At 42.3% G+C, this 25874-nt stretch overlaps 1 protein-coding gene across 1 annotated transcript in view; it reads right to left on the bottom strand.

Annotated features, from left to right (window-relative positions):
• AATK (apoptosis associated tyrosine kinase) overlaps positions 1–4776 on the bottom strand; it is a 32420-nt gene extending 27644 nt beyond the window's left edge. Inside the window, exons 1-3 of the mRNA XM_032211858.1 lie at positions 4651–4776; positions 1922–2065; positions 49–190 (exon numbers count right to left, since the gene is read on the bottom strand). Of these exons, the coding sequence (XP_032067749.1) occupies positions 49–190; positions 1922–2065; positions 4651–4695 (331 nt within the window). The 5' untranslated portion in view covers positions 4696–4776. The remainder of the gene's footprint in view (positions 1–48; positions 191–1921; positions 2066–4650) is intronic.
• Positions 4777–25874: the final 21098 nt, after the last annotated feature.

Genomic DNA, 25874 nt, shown 5'->3' with positions numbered 1-25874 from the left:
GGGGGAAAAAAAGTTTAATGAAGTAAACTTAATGCTTCACTAGATTACCTGAGCGCCCAGGTTGCCTAGACATTGGCAAAGATACTTCGGTGAGAGGCAGAATATAAACTTCAGGGCCATTCTGGGTGGCTGGTGAGCCTTGAGCTGAGAATTCACTAGGATAATCCTCCCCGTCAGCATTACTGAATTCCTGGGGCAAAAAAGATAAGGAGAATGAAAGTGTAGAATGGGGCAATAGAGCAATGCTTAAGAATGTGGAGAGGAGAAGGTTTGAGACATGCATTTGGTCATCTCTAGATGCATAATCCTCCTCTGGATGGAAGGATTATGGCAATAAAGCATGCAAAGCAACTTCGATTCATTCAAGCAGCCTTCCCCAGCCTGCTGCATTCCAGTGGTTGGATTGCAATCCCTAAAAATCCCAGTTATTTCAATAGTAACTGGGACACCGGGGAAGTTGTGTAACAAACATCAGGTGATAAAGGCTGCTTTGAAATATCATCCTCACTACCACCAGCAGTTATGTTTTCACACACGGATGACCTTTTATAGATATTCCACAGCAATACACAAATAAGAAAAAGGCTCAGCGACAGAGCACAAATTCTGCATGCAAAGAACCCCTGACTCAGTGCTTGCTATCTGCAGGGAAGGCTGGGGATGGCCCTTTGCCTGAAGTATTTACTAAATCCCAAACCATGTGGACCAATGGGCTAATTCAATATATGGCAATTTACTCTGTTCTTAAATACACCTGAAAAGGTGCAAAGAACCCATATGTCCGTTCTTTCACACGTGGAACCAAGGTGTGAATAATCACATTGAAGGGGAAGAAAAATGATGTCCTTTCACTGCCTACAGCGCTAGCAGAAGAATCTCTGCACACACAGTTGTGTTATACACTTGTGAGAAGAACTGAATCTATGGTCCTCACATGTGGACTATGTTCTATTTTCTCCCATAATATGGTTTAACGAATACCCCTAGTGGACTTGGAAAAAAGCAGACGCAGCCCAATGGACAGATACACCTCACTCAGTCCTACTACATGGATCCAGCTGCTTGAAATGGAATCGCAGAACGTACACTTTTCAGTAGTAGCAAACCATTGGCCTGAAGCCAATCCCACGCACACTCTGGGCAGGCTAAGGATCACTGCCGCAACCTAAAGGTTCAGTGCACTACTTCATAGCCCCTGGGCAAAAGAAGAGAACCATGTGGAGAGCTGATTCACACAAACAGTTTTCCCATCGGTGCAATTCCATTTCAGATAACCACCTCCAAAGCAGGAGGAGATATTTGCAAACCATGACAGAGGCACATAAAGTATACAATCACTCTTTCCCATCCAGCTACAAACATGCCCCGTTACAACTGGGGGGGTAACAGAGACAGCCGTGCACTCAGTCACTCTTTTTTCTCCTTTTTTTTTTTTTGAAAAAAATAATCCTTCCACCCACAGATCTAGGCATGTGGGGGAAATGCAGTGCAGGGTTCAGGACGAAGCCCAAGGTGATAAGATTCAGATGTATTTCATGACGGCCAATTTCAAATTTTCTCCAAAAGAAAAAAGATGCTCCATGGAGACAAAGGTTTGAAAGAGAGGACAAAAGCGAAATAAAGACAGCCTTCCCTGCCCAGACTCTCTGCAGGTCCACAGGGCAAGGTCATAGCCAGGGCTACTGCTTCCAGCTCCTGCCCCAGCCTCACCTTTGCATGGGGAAGTAGGCAGACTTCAAGGGATCCAAATGCAGAGCAACAACCCATCGCCCCACCTGGTAGCCTTCTCCTGCCATCCCACGTCGATCCCCCCAATTTTTAAAGTGTGGTCAGCGGCGGCTGCTCTGCTCCCTCCCCCTGCACCCCACCCCTCCCCCGGTGAAAGACGTTATAAGCACAGCTGTGGGAGAAGCAGCCTCACCTTGGTCAGGGGGCAGGGGGAGGGCTGCCCAGGGTCCCCCAGTTCTACATTACAGGCTGTTTGGGGCACTGTGCTGGCCCCCGTGCAAGGCAGACACCTCAAAACCATCCTCAGCCTCTTCTCCCGGGATTCGCTTCTCCAGCTCTAGGCAAGAGTGCCCAGAGAAAGAGTGTTAATTAGGTGCACCATCCCTTGGTGCTCTGTTCCCCTCACTACTGCAGGCAGAGTTCAAGGCACCCCCCATCCCTCTTCCATCCACCCACCTGCCCATCCCTGCACTAAGGCTGTGCCTTCTTCGCTCTCATTCAGTCCTCCTGCAGAATGAGACCAGTGGCTTCTTCTAATTACCTGGATGAACTTTTTCCTACTGAAGGTTGCCCCAGCAATCAGGTAGGATAGGGTGAGCATTCCCAGGGAGCATCTTAAGCTTGGATGCCCTCGAGTTTCTGCCTTTCCGAGGCTGTTCCAAGAGGAAAGCACAGAGCCCACTCACAAGCTTGTTTCGTGCCCCTATATAGGCAGTGTGGGAGGATTCTGAATTGGTTCATTGTCCCCACTGTGGAACCTGGCTACCTCTATCAATTGTGACCGCACAGAGCTATCTATCACTCCATGCCGAACGCTCCTCCTCCTCCTCCATGGCTGGCCAACAGCCTCCACAAGAATGCCAGCAATGGGGGCAGCATTTTCCAGCACATTCTGTGCCTCTGAAATCATACTTCTGCCCACTTCCTTTGGGTCTTTCTAGAGCACATGGCAGCCCACTATATTTGGGGAGATGCTTGCCAAATTGGGAAGCACTTAAGCAACAAGTACTTCAGAGGTGGGTTTCTACCGGTTCGGACCGGTTCGGCAAAGTAGGAAGTAACTTGGCTGGACACACACCTGAACAGGTTCTATGCTCGGTGGCACCATCTTGATTTTCTGTTTTGCACATGCGCAGAACAATCTTCATTGAAATAATGTATTTTTTTCCTTTTCTAATATGTGCATGCGCAGACCTTTTTAGGGGCAAATGTGCACAGGCGTGGAGCCAGTAGTAATACCGGCAGGAACCCACCCCTGAAGTACTTGTATCTTTAAACTTAAAATAAGAACTACTTAACTTGACTTTTCTAAGGACTAAAAAGCAAGTACTCAGCTAAGAAAGGACAGGGAATTACTCCTGGTTCACAGTATTAGGCTCTTGTCTCTCTGGTGAGCAATATGTCATACATTGGGCACAAATCCTCTAGCTCCAGATGAAGGCAACAGAGCCCATAAACTCATTCTGTGACAGGGTAGAGGACGGACAGAAAGAGGTGACCTTCCTCTTAGAGCCCTTTGCCTGAAAGAGAAGCAAGTGAAATAGATCACAGGCAGGACATCCTGAAGATGCTTTTTCCAACAGGTAACTGGACTTTTTCCTTTCCTTTCAAAATGTTGAGGAGCTAAATGTTTTCAAAGAAAAAAATAACCAAGAAAGTCCAATTGCCTTTCAGAAAAAGCACCTTTGGGACAAAGATGACCTGGATGATTGAGAATCTCCAGAGACATCGCAGGCAGGAAACTTTGAGCATCCTCTCTTGATGGAACTGCATCCAGTTATCACCCTCAAGAATTCCCCTTTGCTATGTCAAGTCAATTTATTAACTCTTCCCACCTCTCTATATTTCTCTACTGGTGCCTCTTCAGTTGTATTTTTTCCGGGACTCCTGTCTGCACCGCACAATATAGTACAACCCCAGGAAGTTGCTTTCCCTAAAAGTTCTTAAACTTTTCCTGAACGAGAACCACCACTCACTCCATAGTGGAAGAGACCTTTAAACCCACACAGGAGCAGGACTAGAAAAGCTACCTGCATAACTGACCCAAACTGTTCAATGTATAAAAAGAAAGTTTCGCTATAATCACCATGGAAGCCAAAGCCAGGCCTAAGCGGTCTCTATACAACATTTTAGAAAGAGTGAAAATGCACCTTGCATTCACACAACATTTTGTCTCACTAGGGAAAGACTGGAAACTCATGTACGCTTTGGTACCTTCTACTAAAGAAGATGGAAGTAGCAGACTTTTCTCTGCCCGAAACCCATGACAAATGCTGTGGATCACACCTAGATGTGCAAGAATCTGACCCGGATAAGATGGTTTCTTATGCTCCCATTCATCGACTTCTGCCTCTGGCTTCCAAAAGCTCATTAGGCTTTTTTATTTCTATCACACTGCCAGACAACCATCCCCTGTTGTGCTCAGAGACTAGCTTCTCAGCAAGCCCCTGCCACAAGGCTTTAGTCTGATGTCCCAGCCCACTTCTCCTCCTTACCCCCACTGAATGCCCTCCTGCTGCAACCCCTGCTGCTGAGATTGCTTGACTCATGCTTCTCGTGTCTGACACATGAATGTACCATGTTGTTCCTCTGACTCTTAATTTCTGTCTGTACTTTATATTCCAGGCTGGGCGACACTGCTTCTTCAGGACTATTCTGATAGGAACTTAATAGTAAAGGCATGATCCAGTTTTGAGAATTATTTTCTTCTCCTTGCAAACAACAGGGCCTGTTATTATAACCTTTCCCAGCCTGGTGGCTTTTAGATTAGCTAGATGACAAACTTCAGAAATCTCAGATATGTATCCAGAAGCCTCCAGGATGGCAAAAGCTGTGTTAATGTCATGGACTCAGTAGAAGACTTTGTCTTATGCCTTGCTATGCCATAGGCAGCCAGAGAGATTTGGACCCCCCTGAACTTACCTTGAAGCCAATGCCCCCTTTCTTGCAGCACAGACAGGCCAACATGAGGAAGATGAAGGTGAAGAGTCCTGAGAAGGAAACGGCCACCACCACCAGAGAGGAAGACCAGGAGAGCTCACTCAAGGGAGTGCCATCTGTAGGGAGATAAGCAAGTGGGAGAAGATGAGAACGGAAAGTTCAGGAAAGATTGATGGGAGGAGGACCAAACATTTGCAGAGTAAAGCCAGAGAGAATGCAGCTGGGACAGAGCCCAGCAGGAGGCCTGTAGTCTATGAGTATATCTTGCAGAGTTTTAGTTCTCTTTTCTTGCAGACTCAAAGCCAAGTTCGGAAATCAAAGATGTATCCCTGCTCTCTTACACCCACTTGTCTCTGACGAATCCACTATCCTTCAAATCCTGCTTGAAAGAAAAGGAAAGATGCCATTCTGTTCTCCCACTGCTTTCCTACCAGCTAGTTTAAATCCAGAGACACAGAAGAAGCAAAGAGCCAACCTGGCTTTTTCATCTATGGAAGAGAACAAGGCTTGTCAATGATGCCATGGTCTCCCAGCTTGGACAGGCATGGAATCTCTGCAAGACAGAAATCCTGCCATATCATGTGGTTCTATCTATGCAGCAGTAATCGTGGATACTGATGACTTAACAGTATCAGGTCAGTGAGTAACCTTATCTCCCACTTCCCACAGCTCTGATGACTCCCATCTGCACTTCCCTGATTTGTAATTGCTACGTATATAGATACAGCCTAGGTATACTTCACAGCCTGAATACCCAGTGCAGTCCGGTCCCCATCATTTTGTCAATATGCACATTGCTAAAAAGCAACATATTCAGAAAACACAGAGGGCAAATTTTTTTTCTTTTGCCAGCCAACTGGTTGACTAATTGAGCAATGGCTTTGAACAAAGGCCCTGCTTTGGGAGAAAAAAAAAGTGGTTTCCATTAAATTTAAGAATGGTTTTCCTCCTGAAACATTATTTTTTGAGAAAAAATGTATAGATTTACAAAAGAGGAAAGAATGGACGTACATGCCCTGTCTTGGAGACTCACTATGTCCATTTCTTTTAAAGAAAGACATACATCCTGGCTTTCAAAAGACCAAAGAGGAGATGAGAAACAGAGGAGATAAAAATTAACCTCACAGCATGGGAGAAAAGGAAGGTCAGTAAGCAGCAGAACAATTAAATGCAGCCGAATCACAGTGTCCAGAAAGCTTTGTAATGCAAAATAATTAATCTGGCATTTAAAGTAATTGACATGGTGCCAAGAAAATGATTGAACTGGTTGCTCCATGAGTTGATAAGTAAGTGCACCGGATGTAAGGAAAATATGGGTGGGATATCATTATAGCATGCTTAAATGGGAGGATGAAGGAGATAGTGTACTGTAAGTGAGAACTCTTCACAGGCATTAGGCATATTAGACAATATGGTAGGTGCTGCAACACCTATGTGTTTACAAAGGTAAAGGTTCCCCTCACACATATGTGCTAGTCATTACTGACTCTAGTGGGTGGTGCTCATCTCTATTTCAAAGTCGAAGAGCCAGCACTGTTCGAAGACGTCTCCATGGTCATGTGGCCGGCATGACTAAACGCCAAAGGCGCACAGAACACTGTTACCTTCTCACCAAAGGTGGTTCCTATTTTTCTACTTGCATTTTTACCTCCTTTCGAACTGCTAGGTTCGCCAATGCTGGGATAAGTAACGGGAACTCACGGCACTAGGGATTCAAACCTCCGAACTGCCGACCTTTCTGATCGACAAGCTCAGTGTTTTAGCAACTGAGCCACCGTGTCCCTCACCCAGTGCTGTAGCACATGCACAATCATAGATGTTTGTGCTGTATCTTAATTCCACATATACAAAAAAATTGTGCTGTAGCACATGAACAACCATAAATGTTTGTGCTCTAGCTTAATTCTACATATATGAAAAAATGGGGAGGGGAACCCTTCTTGTGACAGCATTACCATAGTAATGAGCATCTCTTCCCACTTTGCTTATCCTCAGTGATGGAATTTTAACTTTTCTTCAGGAAAGCATCCTTGCTTCTGTCAGCCAAGGGAGAAGCCCAGGGGCACAAGAACTACATGCCATGGCTGGCAGTCTTCCTTCTGAAGCCAGAAAATGGCAACTCATTTGCATATTGCTATTTGTAATACATAGGGACGTGTTAACTCAGTGGCTAAGATGCTGAGCTTGTCGATCAGAAAGGTCGGCAGTTCGAATACTCAGCGCCACATAACAGAGTGAGCTTCCATTACTGGTCCCAGCTTCTGCCAACCTAGCAGTTCGAAAGCATGCAAAAATGCAAGTAGAAAAATAGGAACCACTTTGGTGGGAAGGTAACAGCGTTCTGTGCACCTTCAGGATTTCGTCGTGTTGGCCACATGACCACGGAGACATCTTCAGAAAGCGCTGGCTCTTCAAGTTTGAAACAGAGATGAGCACTACCACCTAGAGGCAGGAACGACTAGCACATATGTGCAAGGGGAACCTTGACCTTTACTTGTTCTAGTACAGCCAATGCATTAGGAATCTGCTGCTATGGTCTCCGATAATTCGTTGCCATAGACAAGAAAAATATAAAATTCTTCAGCCCCCCCCCCCCCCAAAGTGGAATTTAAGGCACTAATCTTGCAAAATATTTAATTTGTACACACAGGGACAAAGAAGGGCCACATGCATTTTGAACCAGAAAATATTTAGATGCCCAGGCCACAACTCAGATTCTTCTGGCCCATTGTCTAGGTGGGGGTCTCCCAGTTAGGAACTGAAAATGCCCCTGTGATTGGATGGAGGTCTTAAAAGGGAACAATTGCAGAAGGGTGTTTTACTCCCTGGTCCCTAATTTATGGCCCACTGGGATAATTTAATTTTAATAGATGGCTCTAACTTAGCTCTAGCAAGTATCAAGCCCCTCCGAAGCCTTGCAGCTGTTCTTTCCAGGGAGGTCAACTCAGGGGTAAATTAATGGCACAAAAGACATGCATGCTGAGTGGGAAGTGACAGCACAGCTGGAAATGTCTGAAACGGCATGCTTGTTTTTGAAGGGGACATCCCAGAAACGAGGCTCCTGATTCAGAAAAGAAAGGAATACCCGCACTGATGAATCTAATGTAAAACGGATTGTTCTAATGGGCAGAACAAAGCGTACAAAGTCATTAGTTGAAAGGAAGAGAGAGAAAGAGAGCCATTTAGCTCTAACTGCCTGACCTCACGGCTGATCTCTATAGTTTTACAGGCCCTGGTGTAAGAGATTGTAGCCCTTTAAAATAGGAGAGTTTGGAAGAGTTACATCTAGGGCAGGGGTGTCAAACTCACATCAATCACGGTGGCGTCATGTGACATATTGGGACTTCCCCCCCTTTGCTAAACCAGACGTGGGCGTGGCCAGTGTGTGACGTATATCCAGCCCATGGGCCGGGAGTTTGACAGCCATGGTTTAGGGCAGGGGTCTCCAACCTTGGCAACTTTAAGCTTGGTGGACTTCAACTCCCAGAATGCTGGGGAATTCTGGGAGTTGAAGTCCACCAGGCTTAAAGTTGCCAAGGTTGGGGACCCCTGGTTTAGGGTAAGGATTTAATTATATGGTTCCCTGCATTTAGAGAATCAGCATATCAGGAACAGCAATGAAATTATCCCATCCTTATATTCCAGTGATGTGTTGCAATTTATTTTACTACAGGTTCGCTCGTGCACATGCAATCGTGCAATCGCGCGACTGATGGATGAAGCCTCCTCCCACTGCCACTACCGGTTCGCCCAATCCGGGGCGAACCGCTAACAATCCACCTCTGTTGTGGTTCTCTCCGGACACCTATGCGGTGGGGTATTGTACCCCCTGTTCTTCTGAATATGTAGGGCATAGAACCAAAGAACAAAAGAGAAGAACAGAGATGCCCTTCTGGTCTCTGAACAGGTAGTCCTTGTTTAGTGTATGACTCATTTTGCAGTTATAACCCCAATGAAAAACATAAGTTTACAACCATTCCTCACATTTACTACCTTCAGAGGTTGGTAAATCAAAGGAATGTTGAAGATTATAATAACAATCACTTAGTGATTGCTTCACTTAACAAGTGAGTTGCCAGTTCCCCACTGTGATAATTAAATGAGCAATACCTGTAGTGGAAAAAATAAACAAAATGGAGACTGCATCCCTCTCTCACCCCATCTTCTAGATAGGACAGGGCAAAGCAAGTTTTTTTCTTTGCCTAATCCCATCAGACCCAAATTAATCCTTCCTGCTCCAATCCCATCTAAACATAAGAGCCCAACCCTTACAAGGGACTGGCAACAGAGGTGGTATTCAGCAGGTTCCGACCAGTTCTGGAGAAACAATAGTGGAAATTTTAAGTAGTTTGGAGAACTGGTAAATACCACCTCTGACTGGCCCTGCCCCCATCTATTCTCTGTCTCCCGAGTCCCAGCTGATCAGGAGGAAATGGGGATTTTGCAGTTTTCTTCCCCTACCACCCCCACCAAGCCACGCCCACCAAGCCACACTTACAGAACCCGTACCACTGACTTGCAACCTAGAGTAATCCCAACACACCGCCCCATCCCATCCTCAATCAGTTGAAGACCTCAACATTCCATCTCCTTAACAATGAATTGTCTCAGCTCTGCTCCTTCTTGAAATGCCTGTTTTGCCTAACAGTAGAATTCACCCCAGCTACTCCCTATCAACAAAGGACCTACCTACCTTTTCCAAACCAACCAGTCAATCAGATCCCTAAGATTTCCTACCTTAGAGCCAGCAGTGCGATCCTACTGGTTTAGCAACCGGTTCGCTGAGCGCGCATTTGAACGTGCCTGACGCACACTGCGCACCCGTGTGCAGTTAACAGGAAGACAGCTGAGGTGCGGCAATTCACTTTGCCGCGCCTATCAGCTGGGCTAAAAAACCAAGGAAATATAGGTGAGTATAGCCCGGGGATGAATGGGCGGGCCCTCCTGAAGATCAGAGTGAACCGGTTCGCTCTCAGCTGATCTTTGGAGCTACCAGTACACCCAAACCGGGCCGAACCGGTAGAATCCCATCTCTGTTTAGAGCTCTAAACTACTATAAAAATATTTGCACCTCCAATGTTCAGGGTCCCCATTTCTTAATATGATGATGATGGGTGATGCAAAAAAAAAAGTGTTTTCTCCTCAGTGGTGTCTTCCTTAAGTCCACAAATTCCGCAAGAGTTTCCACCTTGCAGCTTTATTCACTACATCTCCCACATGAGCTGACCTGTAGCATCTGCATTAGGACCACTCTTTGCTGCCATCCATTTCTAAATTTCTTCCCTTCCTGCTCTTTTCACCTGTCTCAGTTCTTTCTGCTGAATTTGCTTAGACTAAAGCAGGGTCTTGAGCAATGTTCCTATCTGTATTTTAAAAAATAGATTCCTGCTTTCAGTGCTTACATCTTATGCAAGACGCTCTTCTGCTTTGCTTTTCTTCTTTTTAAAACTAAAACACAATTGGGAGAAGGAGGCAATTTGTTCAGTGGGAAAGGGGAATTAATTGTTTTTCTGCATATTATTATTTTCTTGATTAATATTGGCGTCTCCCAGATGCAATATTTTTTTTCAGAAATCAATATCAGCAATATTTATTCAGCACAAAGGATTCAGCTATTTCAATGAGGTGAGTAAAAAGGTCCCAGTAGATTCTGCCAAGTGTAAAGAAGAATTTCTTCACTTCTTTTCTAATTTAAAACCAATTACATAAGATTAGGCCCAAAAAGAAATGGTGAATAGAAAAGAAGAGGAGGTAGGTTGAAGGGGAAACAAACTATTGGCAGCCCCAGACATTTTTGAAGCTTGAGGATCATTCATTACATCAATTGAGCCCATGGCTGGAAGTTTTAGTTCAACACATCTGGATAGCAGGTTAAGAAAAGTTGGGTTGGATCTTAAATTGGGCAATACATGTTACATTTTAGAATTGTAAATGTAATCATAAGTATCAGATTTGGAATAGTAACAATAAAACTACAATCCAATGTACCTAAACATCTGATAAAAATATCATTTAGGAATTTGTGTTTGGATAATATACATTAAAAGTATGATAGGATATGTTGTTATTATTCCTATTATTCGGCCTACAGTATATGATTCAGGAGCATTTAAGTTTGCAAAATGCAAATCCATTCTAAGGACCAAAACAAGCCATTTGAAGGCAAACAACCCTGGGGAGACTTCTGACTATCAACGTTGCAAGGCTGACCTAAAAAAAAAAAAAACACAGCAGGGACAGCAAATGAGAGCTACCTGACATATTACAGGGAAGAATTAATGCACAAATACGTGCATTCATTTTTTTTTCTCCTTATTGGATAATATTTACAGAGATTCTCCTTTGTTGTCAAATGCATGAACGTTTACAAGTGGAAAGTATTCATTTCATTACTGCATACATACAAATATTCCTCTAAAAAAACATTAATGCACAAGCAGAGGTCTTCGGAGCAAGCCACAATCTTGTCAGAATGGAGAAACATGGATTGCAATATCATTATGTAAGCTCCACCCTTTGCATATTTGTGTCACACAGGCTTGACAAAAGGCTGGAATTTGCATCACAATGATGCAACGGATATTTTGTGATTTACTCTCTTTTGCTTCTCTGTTGCTTATGTGCACAAGTGAGACATGCAGCTATCTCTTTCTTGAACTATCAGACATCTCTGCATTGTTTCAGAAACTAGGAAATGTTTGTTTAGGTCTTTCCATTATGTTATTTTGCAACAACAGAGCACACATGTTACAATCATAGACAAGGGTTAGATAACTCCTTATTCATCTAAAGATTATATAATGGATGTCATCTTAACACAGCATCTCTGCTTGCACAGTAATAGTAGATAGAAAACCTCCAGTGATAGAGCACCCACTATTTTGGGAGGCAAGCTGTTCCATTGATTAATTGTTCTCAGTGTCAGGAAATTTCTCCTTAGCGTCAACACATCCTAGGTGAAGCTACAAGCAGCAATATTTGAAGGAATTGTAATAGACTTCTATTTTTCTTAGGTATGATACTCTGAAAAATGCAACATTCTCCTACTGAGAAACAATTCCTCACATGTAAACAATAGGATCCAATTGTCCATAGAGCACCTGCCCATGTGTGGAGCTAACAACCATTCCTCTAAAAAGACAATTTTGCAAAAAAGGGGGGGCGAGGGGGGGAGACCTTCTTGTTAGCAAACCTTTGCTGTGTTAAAGAGCCTTTTCTGAGCAGAGCTAGCTGAGAGGATCTGTGCTCCGGGAGGAAGAGGAGGCTTGGGGAGGGCCGCACTTACAGCTCTCTGACAAAAAGGGCCTTCATGCACCATGTTTATGGAGCACCTGCAGCGGGAACAGCAATCCGGGGATTCTATGGCTCAGCTGTGCATCTGCTTTATAAGCCATTGATTGGGCACTTCTCGTCCCAGATCTCGGGCTTTGAAGATGCAGCTGGGCTATCAGAATGCTGTTCCAGAACCTCTCACAACAAATGAAGTGTTTAGAGTGGGAGGAAGCAGGAGGGCAAAGACGGGGGAGGCAACTGCTCAGGAGAATGTCAGCTCCAATTCTACAGAAGCAGCTCAGGGAGACTGGCGGAATCCCACTTCCTCTCTCCAACGTAAGGAGATAAACTCAGGCTGGCCAGGACAGATAATCTGCAGCCTTGCCAAGGTTACTGAACTGGTCTTAATCTGCAAAGGTGGTTGGAGCTACAAATGAAAAGACAGATGATGCTATAAATACCACAGTATGGACCAAAATAGTAACTCTGAAAAAAAAGGAATAACTAGTGAAAATTCTTGAGTTTAATGCAGAAAGGAAACTGTCTAGCACTCTTAAGGAAATTGCCTTTATAATATTTAAGGCATTTGTGGAGACAATGAGGTGATCACTGAGACAGTAGCAGAAGTGGCATTCAGCAGGTTCTGACCAGTTCTGGAGAACCGGTAGCAGAAATTTTGAGTAGTTCAGAGAACCAGTAAATATCACCTCTGACTGGCCCCGCCCCCATCTATTCTCTGCCTCCCGAGTCCCAGCTGATCAGGAGGAAATGGGGATTTTGCAGTAACCTTTCCCTGGAGTGGGGAGGGAATGGAGATTTTACAATATCCTTCCCCTGCCATGCCCACCGAGCCACGCCCCCCCAAGCATGCCATGCCCACCAAGCCACACCCACAGGACCAGTAGCAAAAAAATTGAATCCCACCACTGGGCAGTAGCTCTTAAACAGCATCTCATACAGGAGTCGCAATGACCCCGCTGAACCAGTGAGGTATTTTTCAAAAAAAAATTAGTGAAGTACCAAATAAACATTGCTCCATGGCAGGGAGATTTCAGAAGGGGGAAATCCTCTCTGTGGATTCCAGCAGCTAGTACTTGCTTTAGTCAAGGAAAATTGCCAGACAGAAAACTCTCAGAGCTATCAGTTAAGACGTTCCATGCCAGTGTTTCTCAACCTTAACAAATTTAAGATAGGTGGACTTTAATGCTTAGAATTCTGGGAGTTGAAGTCCACATTTCTTCAAGGTAACATGATTGAGAAATGCTGCTCTGTGCAGCACTGCTTCATCTCTCTCACAAGAGTATATTTCCTGCGGTAGTAGGATAAGAATAATACGGGACAACTCCAATCACAAATGGAAAATATTTCTGCCTGGAACCGTCTGCAAATTTTAACTTCATTACAATATACAAAATGTTTTAAATATACAAATAACATAAAATTATGTAAACAATTTTCAAGTACTGTAGGGCAGATGCACAATACAAGCCTCATCTGGAAACATATACATAATTTGTGACTTAAAAAAAGACAAGATGGACTTCTCATTCTATGTAGAAAATATCCTGCTCCAGCAGCCTTATTCCAAAAATCTACAGCAGAGATTGCTGTATTATATTGTCTAAATCTGGGGCTGCCTGTCAGGAAGTCCTTAAAGAAATATATATATAAGCCTGTAATTCAGTTTAGAAAGTTAGCAGTTGTGTTCTCCATCCCTTGCATGCTATCACATCTTTCAGAAAGGTGCATTGCATCTCCATGATCTAATACTGTCAGCAGCATGGGAACAATGCCATTGGGGATTCCTGCTGGAAAATGACTAGTGTTTATGCTAATGGAAACTGCACTGTGCTAAAATGATAATTAACTTTTGTTTGTTATGGAATGTTCTAACAATTATCATTGGCAGGAAATCCAGAAGGTGTGCTGCAGGAAAACCCATAGAATGTCCACTAATGGTCAGCTTCTAGCTGTCAGAAAGAAAATAGTTATTCTTGCATCTCTAGAAAGTTTCCTTATTCATTATACAATGCAGGTAGTCCTCAACGTACGACCATAATTGAGCCCAAAATTTATGTTGCTAAGTGAGACAAGGGAATTTTGACCCATTTTACAACCTTTCTTGCCACAATTTTAAAGTGCAATTGTTAAGTTAGTAATACAGTTGTTAAATGAATGTGGCTTCTTCATTGACTTTGTCAGACGGTCACAAAAGAGGATCGCGTGACTACAGGCCACTGCAACCATCATAAATATGAGTCAGTTGCCAAGTATCTGACTTTTACTCAAATGACCATGGGGACGCTGTAATGGACTTAAGTGTCAAAAATGGTCATAAGTCACATTTTCAGTGCCGCTGTAACTTCAAACAGTCAATAAATGAACTGTTCTAACTATCTGTACATATTTTTTTATTATCAAGCATACTTAGAATTCCATCAATCTGGGAATTATGAATATTTGTATGCACCTGAACCACCAGGTATAGAAAAAAATCACTAATTTAAAAAACCTTCTTGGTAATAACTTTACATAAAATTACAAGAAGGAATTGTTTTTATTTAATTCTAGTTAATAATATGTGCTTTGGCCTTCCTGTCAATCCTAAGAAAAGCAAAGGCAAGCAGTTACATACTCCCATCATTTTATCTACTCCAAATTTCAGCTACTCTGCCATATATCCTGGAGTTTTTGTTTTGCAAACTTGTGTAATTGTTTGTGGTTTAAGAGCAACATGGGGACATCAAGGCAAAGGAGCTTCAAGCTATGTTTGTTGCATTATTCTGGATTTTTTTCCTTTTTTTGGTCAAGCTAATCTTGGCTCAGCCACTTCAAACAATTAATAGATACACTGTAATCCTTTCTGTAAATTCTGGGACAAACTCTGAAAGCAAAAAACAAAGAGGAAAAGCGATGGCAGTGAAATGTTCAGCAGTGGAAATCATTGCAACATAGAGAGAGCGGTTTTAGTGCCCACCAGCAGGCAGTCCCTGAAGAAAGATTGTTCCAAGAACAGTGAACTGAAGCCGCATTTGGGTGTCATCCAATCTTCTAAGATTTCCCAATCTGTAGGCAATTGTTTCTTGTGCTAGCAAAGGGCTATAACTATGGTTTCCAAATAAAATACTTGCAGAAGATAGGCTTTCATCCATTTATGTTAAAAGTCTTACGGATAAAATTATTTCATCTGGACTGAAGGCGTCTGTATAGTTCCAACTACTGGGGGGGGGGGGAGATTTATTTATTTGTGCCCCACCTTTATTATGTTTACAAATAACTCAAGACAATGAGCATATCCCACATTGAAAGCTGGAACACCCACTAGTGGGCGGTAGGGACCAGGTTGACTACCACTGACACACCATTCAATATCTACTTTTTATCTACTGAAATACATAAAGATTTTTCAAGGAGGTAAAAACTTTTATTTGCCAAAGTGCCAAATTCACTGACTCTTATGTACACAAATCAGCAGATGTAACCAAAAAAAGGATGTTACTTCTCTAACCCAAGGAACAATTATTGTGGGAGGTGGGGAAGCAGTTGGATTTGATATAACTCACAGATCTAGACTGATTCTATCAAAACCTGATTCCTGGGTTAGGAGGCTCTATTCACAATCACTCATGCCCTAGTCACCTCCAGAATGGACTACTGTAATGTGGTCTATATGGGTTTGCCCTTGAAGAACGTCTGGAAGCTTCAACTGATGCAGAATGCAGTGATGTAGGCAATTACATTACATATTACACTTCTGTTCCACAAACTCCACTGGCTGCCAGTCTGGGTCCAATTCAAGGTGCTGGTTTTAATCTTTAAAGCCTTTCATGGCATGGGACCAGGTTATCAGAAGATAACCTCTGCCTGTCCCCTTAGATCTGGCATATTGTAATACAGTCTGTTAGGGGCTTATGTTTGGTAGAGGTGAGCCTTTCTGCCATGGCATTGCCTTGTGCAATATTACACACACACACACACACACACACACACACACACCAAGAAGTCAGCTTAGCTCCATCCCTATTAATGTTCCCAAAGTCCATCAAGATCTGGTTATGACATCTGGCCAGAGATCCCAAGGAACTGGAGACCTTCTTAGATTGCCTCAGTGTGGCTGATATATTCATTCTCTCCGTGCCTTGTGATTTACATACTTTAAATTTTAAGAGTTATTTTTTTATATTTTATCATGATTGTTTTTATATATTTGATGTCTTAGTTGATTGTTGCACTGCTCAGAATCGCTTTTCATTTTTTAAAAAAATATTTTATTAGGTTAAATTAAAAATAAAAACTATGCAAGCTACATTTTTTAAAATCAAATAAAAAAGGAAAACAATAAGAAAAAATAAGTAATTTCCCCCTTTATCCCAAACAATTTAAACAAATATATCACCCTCTCTTAAGTTACAACATAGGGTATACTCTTTTCACCCCATATCTCAATTCTTAACTAAAAACTAAATCCAAAATTCTCACTGTTCATTTTTTATCAGCAAGAGTCCACTAAGGTATATCAAACATAAATTATATCTTTATCTATCTTAACCTTGACTGAATAAGCCAACTTTGTCTTCCTTCTGTATACTTTTTTTATTTTAATTAAACAAAAATAAAAAAAGAATCATCCTTCATTGCATCTTGTAGAAAGCGTGTCGATTAATTACAGATAACTTTCGTGCATTTCTTCCACAGTCATTATTTATAGTTCATATTAGATTATACACTTTAAGTCAAAAATCTTTGTATATCTCACTATCAAGGTACCACATTCTGTATACTTTTAGCAACCTTAATTCTTAACTCCTTCAAATAGACTCATGCAACTAGTTTTTTTGTTGTCATTTTTTTATCCTTCCACAAAAAATCTTTCAGAACTTTAGCAAGTATGTTTTGTACATCGACCAAGAGGATTTTTTTTATATCACTTCTTATAAAATCCTCCAAAACTTTAACAAATCTCTCTTATATTACCAGTGAAAATAAATCCATATCTCTTTCCTGGTTCAATAGTTGCATATAGGTACTCCTCAACACAATCACAATTGGAACTAGAACTTCTGTCGCTAAGTGATGCAGTCATTAAGTTAGTCATCAGGTGACTGAACCCAATTTTATTTCATTTTTTGCCATTATCAGTAGTGAATCATACAATTGTTAAGTGAATCACACAATCATTAAGACAATCAACAGGCATTAAGTGACTCCAGCTTCCCCCATTGACTTTGCTTGTTGGAAGCTGCAAAGCCAATATCTCCCTTGGGCTCAGGTGCTGGTGCATGGTTTGAATTGGCTTTTTGGCCAAGGCTTACCATGAAGCGGCCGCCCAGCTGTTTGGCGGCTGCTACGAAGCTCCACTGATATTGTTGCTGCTTCTTGTTGCCTGTTGGAGACTTCAAGCTTGGATTTTTTTGAAAACTCTGCCTAGAAACCTGGAGAGAAGTAAGGATTTGGGCTAGACGGAGTTAAAAAACTGACTCCAGTCAAGCAAGGAGGCATGTCCAAGCATTTCATAGTCTGTGGGCTAATAGGCAGAAGTTATAACCCATGCATGGAGTCTCCAAGCAGTGCACAAAAGAATGATTGCTTATAGCATATAACAACGCTCACATGAGAGGTTTCATGTGGTTGTGGAGTAGAATTGTGTAACTGCACAAGGACGTCTATTGAGCAGGCCTGAGAAATGCACTTAGGGAGAAAACAAGATGAGTATAGTTAAGAAAGACAAGACAGTTTTTCTCATGATTTAATAAATGTCCATTTTGGTTCTAATATATCCTTTTCAGCTTACTACAGTATTATATATAAATTTGAGTATGATATTTCTGAAATTCTCTAATTTGTCAACATCATTTGTACACACTTAAAAGTAAAGTCCTCTGCAAATCGTTTCTACTAAATGCATAATCACACCTATCCTATTTTCTTGGCAACAATATGACATTTTTATGGGTATGTTTTTCAGCTTCTCAATTTAGTGCACAGCCCTGGGTTTTTTTAATGCTCTTCCACCCGAGTAATAAACAGGTCTGACCCTGCTTAGCTTTTTGGAGAGTAGCCAGCATTGCTTAGATGCTGCCATCTACTAAGGAACATACAAGCACAAATTATATGCAACCATTTGAAATAATGGCATATACCAGTGCCAAGATTAGTACACCAGATAAGGCATGCTTTTAATAATGTAGCAGAAGGAAACTGCAATAATATTACAGTAGCTCCTGGCTTGATTTGAGCTTTGAGTAACATCAAAGCTATTCCATGCAAACACCAGCTTCATTTCTGTTTAAAGGGATTTCAAGTGAAATTCTATGCATAAACAATAAGGGTTTCTTATTGCCAAATGTTTCAACATTACCTCACTGACCTTGTCCGGCTTCGGAAGGTAAGCTGAGTTGGGTTCTCAGTTATAGTAGGATTCTTATGGAATTCCAGGACCATCAGTAAGACTGGAAAGTCAAAATATGTCCCAGATGCTTAATTGAATTAAATCTCTGCAAGAGGAGACATGTCTGCATTTGGCTACTCAAGGTCTGTTCTTCAAAATGACAACAAATCACGACAGCAGATAAAAGCCATGTGGAGCTCTGGTTATTTAATAAACATATTATGTCTGCTAAACAATATAGAATACACTGTAGGCCTGGAGCAAAACGTGTCTTCCTTTACATTCCAATCATGTTTTAAAATCAGGGAGTTATACATTTCTTGTTCCCATAGCTGCATAGAAAAGTTTGAAAATATGCAGACTAGCTTGTGCAGAATCAGTCTGGTGATTTTTTTAAAGTGCCAGAATATTCTCAGTCTTATTTGTCTTTTTTTAAAATATAGATGCTGTATAGTTATGATTAAAAATCTATATTTTAAAAAAACTGAATTCATTTAGTATTGCAGAATAAAAGTATATGCATTCCAGATTAATTGCATTGCTTCAAATATCAAAAGAAATAAATGTTGGATACAGAACCGAATAAAGACTTATAGCTTGGGAGTTTAAATGACTTGCAGAATTAATCTCTAGAGAATATTTTTGAACGTAGCATATCCATACTGCCATTGGAATAAACTAAGTGATCTCAGCTGTTTCTCTACAGTAGGTGCAATATATAACCAAGAGCCCAGCTGCGTTAGTACATTGCTTCCTGTCTATCCAACATGGGCCCATTGATAATAGCTAAAGATTCATTTTCCTCAATAGCTCTCTGAGTCAATTTAATAGAACTCCTGTAACTGAAAAGAGGCAAATATTTTGCAAAAACAAAGGAATTCCCCCCTTCCCTAGGGGCACAGGAAGTCATGTAAAACTTCATACATGGGCCATGACATAATATAACTTCTGTACATTCAGAGAGCTGTACTGTTATCCCTTCCAGCATTCACTCAGTCCCAGTATCTGGGAAATTCTCAAAATTAATGCATTGTTTATAGTCATCTAAAGTGCAAAGATTCAATTCCCTGCTATCTGTGTCTGAAGATTCCCAATAAAGGATAAACAGGTCATGTGAAGTTTCCTTTATCAATGTAACTGATAACAATCAACACAGCATTTCTACCGCAGCTAAATAAAAAGAATCAGGTTCCTTTATAGTGAATAAAGCACTATTTATTGTGTCATAAAAATCAGTAAAGGCACAAAGGTTGAAGACTTAACCCTCTATGAGGCCTATATCCCAAAATTAAAAGTAAAGATGCCATCAAGCTTGTCTTGCTACTCTTAAAAAGGTTTCTTGGTGCAATGAACTTCAGAACTCTGAAACTGGTTTGCAATGTCCTTTTTCATGGATGTTTTCTAATTTCCCAATCTAGCCAATAGCCCAAGAATTCCCTACTAGTCTCCCACCCAAGAGCTAACCAAGTTTAATTTTATTTAGCTGCTGCTAAGCTGAGTCAGAGGCAATTATGTGCAACCAGCTGCTGTGATGAATGACACCTACATTTTAAAAGAAACTTAAAAAAAAGTTTTGAAGCAGACCAGTTCATTAAAGCAGACCATTTTTTTAAAGGTTTATGTGCAAGCCTAAAAAAAGATGCTGATGTTTTAGGAATCACATTAACTTTATAGAATGCACTTTTGAAAGTAGAGGTATCTTTTCCTCAAACTTGTGTGGAAGTCTGGAAAAGAGACTCAGCAGCTTTAAAATAGCAGAAAAGTGTTGTACTCTCATGAGATCTGAAACATTTATTCTGAATAATTTTCCAAGCATGTGCAGTTTTGATGTATGTAAGATATCATCATGAAATCTAACAGCTCCAGACAAATATGATTCAGCATTATCATATGAAAATAAGAGGCGGGAATATGAAGTACGTTCACCACCTTGAGATGACCAAATATTGTTTTAAATGTAGGATAAAAATATATTAATATCCATACAATAAAAAAACAATGGAAATATGCTATATTCAAATGATTTAAATTTGTGGACTAATTTTGGGTGAAGAAACTGGAAAAGCACTTATATAATGCCATAATGTCAGTCTATATTAGAACGAATGGGAAATCGTTTGTTTGAAGCACATTCAGGAAATTCTGTTGTGCAATTTTGAGTCAGCCACCAAATGCTTTGATTACTCCATGTTATCAGATAACAAAATAGAGACCCGGCAAGTAGAGCAAAGTCTTTCTCTCTTCTATAGCTCTAGTGTGGCATATTCTACCAGCCTATCCATCCCACCATTTTCTTCAGGGCCTTCTTTTCCTTTTTTTTCTCCATCATCCACTTCTAATGTTAATGTCCTAGTAGGGCATAGCACACTGGCCTGTGAACACTTTAAAACTGGGCACCTAAAACCAAATCCAGATGTGGAAGAGTTAATGCTTGCAATATTTTGCATATATCCAATTTGGAAATGTGAGATTGTTAAAGGGACCAAAATCAGCACCATGGACAAGAACAGATATCAGGTTTGTGTGAACTATGAGTCAGGCTAAATAAAAGAAACATTTTCTTGAATCTGATGTCTGTTTTTTGAACTTTTCTCCCTTCCTCCCTCCCTCCCTCTCTCTTTCTTTCCCTCTCATCTTTGTCTCACAAAAATCATTCATCCATTTTTTTCGCACAATAAATGGGGTAGTATGATATAGGTTAGGCTGAGAGCTAGTGACTATTCCCCAAGTTATCCTAGAGATGTTCCAAGTCTGGGGGGGGGGGGGTCTTGAATCTAGTTATTCCATTTCCCAGCCCAACATGGGCTGTTTTCTAAATACATACATGTCTTCACTGGTTGGCTGCACTTAACTAACTTTGTCTGATCTAAAAAAAAAAAGACTAATCAAAGTTGGATCTGGTTAGACTTGGATGGGAAAACACCAGAAATACTGAGGGTTGCAGATTACAACAGGAGGTTTTTAAAAATTCCAGAAGAAGGCAATAATAAATCACTTTGAATTATTGCCAAGAAAATTACATAGAATAATGCATGATGTCACCAGGAGCTGAGTTCATATCAAATAAGATGTGATTAATTTGGGGCTTCCCTTGAAGACTATGTGGGAACTACAAATAATCCAGGACATGGCAGCATTGGCTAGTAATGGACACCCCTGCTATGCCTATGTAACACCGTTGCTGCATGAGCTGCAGTTGGTTTCCCAGAGCAAGGTCAAGGTAGTGTTTGTCATTTGTAAATCCCTACGTGGCATAGAGCCTAGCTATTTGAGGGACTGCCTGTCTCACTATCTGTTCTGACGTAGGCTTCCTGAGAAAGCATAAATCACAATCTTAGTCCCCCAAACCCTCTTTTATTTATACGGCTGGAAATTATGGTCATTCCTAGTCCGCAAGGCTTCACAAACAGTCCGTGAAGGTTCCAACAGATGTCTGCTCGTGTTGCCACAGTCTTTCAGGGGAATGTTGATAAACACCCACCTTATCTCCCTTGGAATGCTGCCAGAGACCTAATTGCCAAATGCAAAATGAGGCCAAACGTAGCACAGACTTAAACAGAATTTTTCAAAGCTTGAACTGATCAGATGAACTAATTGCTTCCTGCAAAAGCTCATATCCCGTTCGCTCCTCTTTTATATCTTATGGGAGGGGTCAATCGTCTCCAAGCCTTACTCCCAAGTCGACCTTGTTTTCTTAATAGTTCTTGCCTTCTAGCAGCTCTGCACATGCGCACACTGGGAACAGGCTCCTGCTGTTCTTCTGCCTTGCTGATGTCAGACTCTGGAGGCTCTGGAGGCAGCAAATAACTACCAGATGTCCCTGGCCCCCTCTCTGCCTCTGAAGCAGAGCATTCATCAGAGCCTTTCCCAGACTCCAGGACTGGCCCAGGTTCCTCCCCAACCTCCTCACTGTCCAAATATGGTGCCAGCTCTGCTGGATGCTGGCAGGTCACAACACTATCAAGAGAAAACAGGAAGAAGCTTAGCACATCACATATTGGGAAAAACAATGGAGTAATGCAGATGCAGATGCAAGAATGGATAGGAGACAAGTGTAGGCAGGCGAGAGAAAAAAAGGCTGCTATAACTGAGTCACCTCATTTCACAACAATCAGTCTTCCTGAGCTAGGTGAAGTAATCTCTGGTATGACACCAAACTACTCTAGTCTTCTCATCTTAGCAGACTTCAATATGAAGCAGTCTGCTGTAATGATTAAAATGTTGGATGGATGGTTAGCCATGTAAGTTCATGAGGGCCAATTTGTGTTTTTTCTTCTTTGTCCAAACAACCTGTTGTTGGGGAAACTGGAGGTGGGTGTGCTGTCTATGCCATCTTGAGTTAAAGGAACAGTGGGGTATAATCTAACAAATACATAAATGCATATGCTGAACATACAGAAACAGGAATGTTTCACAATGCCATGATTGCTGCGATAATGTCCCAATTAGTACCTGGCTCCATATGTAGCAGAGCACATACCTGCTATTCTGTTCAGCTGGTACTGCTAATCGGAAAGAGGGCATTGGTACTTACCTGATATGCCTCTTCTCATAGTGGGGCGAGGAGTATCCAGATTGGGGTTGACCTTGTCCTCTCATGATTGAATTGAGTCAGATAAGCTCTTTGGGCTACGCCCCTTGGCCACCAGGAAGACCCAGTTATCGGCGAACTCTATCTGACTCGTTGCACCATTCACTCCAGACTCTTAATTCTGTTCTTAGCTTTCATTGTATTCAACATCAATATTTATATAACTTTTATAAACAAATAACATAACTCTTAGTCGTACAAACATAGTCAGGGAGGGGCTGGATACTCCTCCCCCCACTATGAGAAGAGGTGTATCAGATAAGTACCAATGCCCTTTCTCCATAGTGAGGGGGGAGGAGTATCCAGATTGGGACGTACCAAAGCCTACACGTCCCTAGGGAGGGAGACCCCTGAGGCCACATGGCCCTCAACTCATGCCTGTCGAGGCGTGGCCCCCGCCCTGTGGACCACCTGCAACACCCTGTGGCGAAACGAGGCTTCTGCCGAGGCAAAAGAGCCCAGGTTATAGTTCCTAACAAAGGGAGAGGGGGAAGCCCACGTGGCTGCCCTGCAGATATCAGCCAAGGATGCTTGCGTGGCCCAGGCTGTGGAGGTGGCTGCGCTATGCGTGGAATGAGCTGTGATATGACTTGGTGTCTGCAGACCCTGTGATTGGTAAGCAGTGGCTATGCAGGTTCGCAGCCACCTACCTATTGTGGTGGAAGTTACCTTGTTTCCCAGGGATCCTGGTTGGAAGGAGACAAACAGGGCTTCGGATTTCCTGCTTGACCTGGTTCTCCTGAACTATATCTTTCAGAGATCCTGGAGTACCGGGGAACTATCATAGGATTGCTGCTGTAGTTCCCATCTTCAGAAAGGGAGAAAACCGATCAAAAGCCAAAGCCCACATGGGTTTGTCAAAAAAAAACAGATCATGCCAGACTAACCTTATTGCATTCTTGGATAAAGTGACAAAACTAGTGGACCAGAGGAATGCCGTCGATATAGTTTACTTGGACTTCAGCAAGTCCTGATAAGGTAGAGCATAACCTACTACTAGATAAAATAGAGGAATGTGGGTTAGATAGCATCACACCAGATAGCTTTGTAACTGGTTGACCAACCGCACTCAATGTGTAGTCCTTGATGGAACTGCCTCTTCATGGAGGGAAGTATGCAGTGGAGTACCCCAAGGCTCTGTGTTGGGCCCAGTACTCTTCAACATCTTCATCAGTGAATTGGATGAGGGTGTTAGGTATGTGAGCTAACAGTTGGGTTAGCAATATATATGCCATGATAGTAGTACTGTTTCTTTAAGTACTGCTGCAAATGTGGTTGGATGCTGTTACCTCAAGCGGTCATAAGAAGGAGCCAGAATGACTGTTAGCTCTCTGTTTGTTAAATGCTGATCAGTGGGGGACTCATCAAATTTGCAGATGACCCCAAGCTGGCAGGAATAGCCAACACTACTGACTACTGCAATGCGCTCTACATGGGGCAGCCCTTGAAGAGTGTTCGGAGACTTCAGCTTGTCCAGAATGCAGCTGCACGAGCGATTGTGGGTGCGCCTCGGTACACCCACGTTACACCTATCCTCCGCGAGCTGCACTATTGGTCTCCGGATACGCTTCAAGGTGCTAGTCATCACTTATAAAGCCCTACATGGTATTGGACCTGGGTACTTGAGAGACTGCCTTCTGCCAATTACCTTCCATAGACCCATTAGATCCCACAGATTAGGCCTCCTCCGAATTCCATCTACCAGCCAATGCCAGCTGTCGACCACCCGCAGGAGGGCCTTCTCTGTGGCTGCTCTGGCCCTCTGGAACCATCTCCCCATGGAGATTCGGACCCTCGCCACCCTTCAGGCCTTCCGTATAGCTGTTAAGACCTGGCTGTCCCAGCAGGCCTGGGGTTGTTGAGTTCCACCCCTACTCGAATTGGTTGCGCTTGTTGTGTTTTTTAAATTGTCTGTATTATTGTCTTATTTTTTGTCTTACTTTTTTGTATTAGTTCCCCTCCCCTTGGCTTTTGTTCAGCCGCCCTGAGTCCCTCTGGGAATAGGGCGGCATACAAGTCGAATAAATCCAAATCCAAATCCAAATCCAAACACTCCAGAATGCAGGCTAAAGATACAGAAGGATCTTGATACACCTGAACATTGGGTACTATCTAGTAAAATGAAATTCGATGAAGTAAAGTTCTACATTTAGGCAAAATGCACAGGTACAGTATACCTTGCTCCACATTAGTAACTATGAAAGGGATCTTGGAGTCCTAGTGGACAACCATTTAAATATGAGCCAGCAGTGTGCAGCAGCTGCCAAAAAGGCCAACACAGTTTTAGGCTGCATAAACAGAGGAATAGAATCAAGCTCACATGAAGTATTAATACCACTTTATAAGGCCTTGGTAAGGCCACACTTGGAATTCTGCATTCAGTTTTGGTCACCATGATGTAGAAAGGATGTGGAGACTCTAGAAAGAGTGCAGAGAAGAGCCACAAAGGGGATTAGGGGACTGGAGGATAAAGCCTATGAAGAACGGTTGCAGGAACTGGATATGTCTAGTTTAATGAAAGGAAGGACTAGGGGAGACGTGATAGCAGTGCTCCAATATCTCAGGGGTTGCCACAAAGAAGAGGGAATCAAACTATTCTCCAAGGCACCTGAGTGCAGAACAAGAAGCAATGAGTGGAAACTAATCAAGGAGAGAAGCAACTTAGAACTGAGGAGAAATTTCTTGACAGTTAGAACAATTAATCAGTGGAACAACTTGCCTCCAGAAGTTGTGAATGCCCCAACACTGGGAGTCTTTAAGATGTTGGATAGCCATTTGTCTGAAATGGTATAGGATTTCCTGCCTAGGCAGGGGGTTGGGCTAGAAGACCTCCAAGGTCCCTTCCCACTCTGCTATTGTATTGTATAGTATTGCATTGCATTGTATTTTGCTCTTTGCCTAGTCGCCCCCACCCTTGGATGGGCCTTCAGGGGTAATCTCTAACCTGATTGGAGG

The sequence above is a fragment of the Thamnophis elegans genome, chromosome 2 (assembly GCF_009769535.1).
Source record: "Thamnophis elegans isolate rThaEle1 chromosome 2, rThaEle1.pri, whole genome shotgun sequence".
Classification (NCBI taxonomy): Eukaryota; Metazoa; Chordata; class Lepidosauria; order Squamata; family Colubridae; genus Thamnophis; species Thamnophis elegans.
This window is presented reverse-complemented; position numbering and strand designations above follow the sequence as displayed.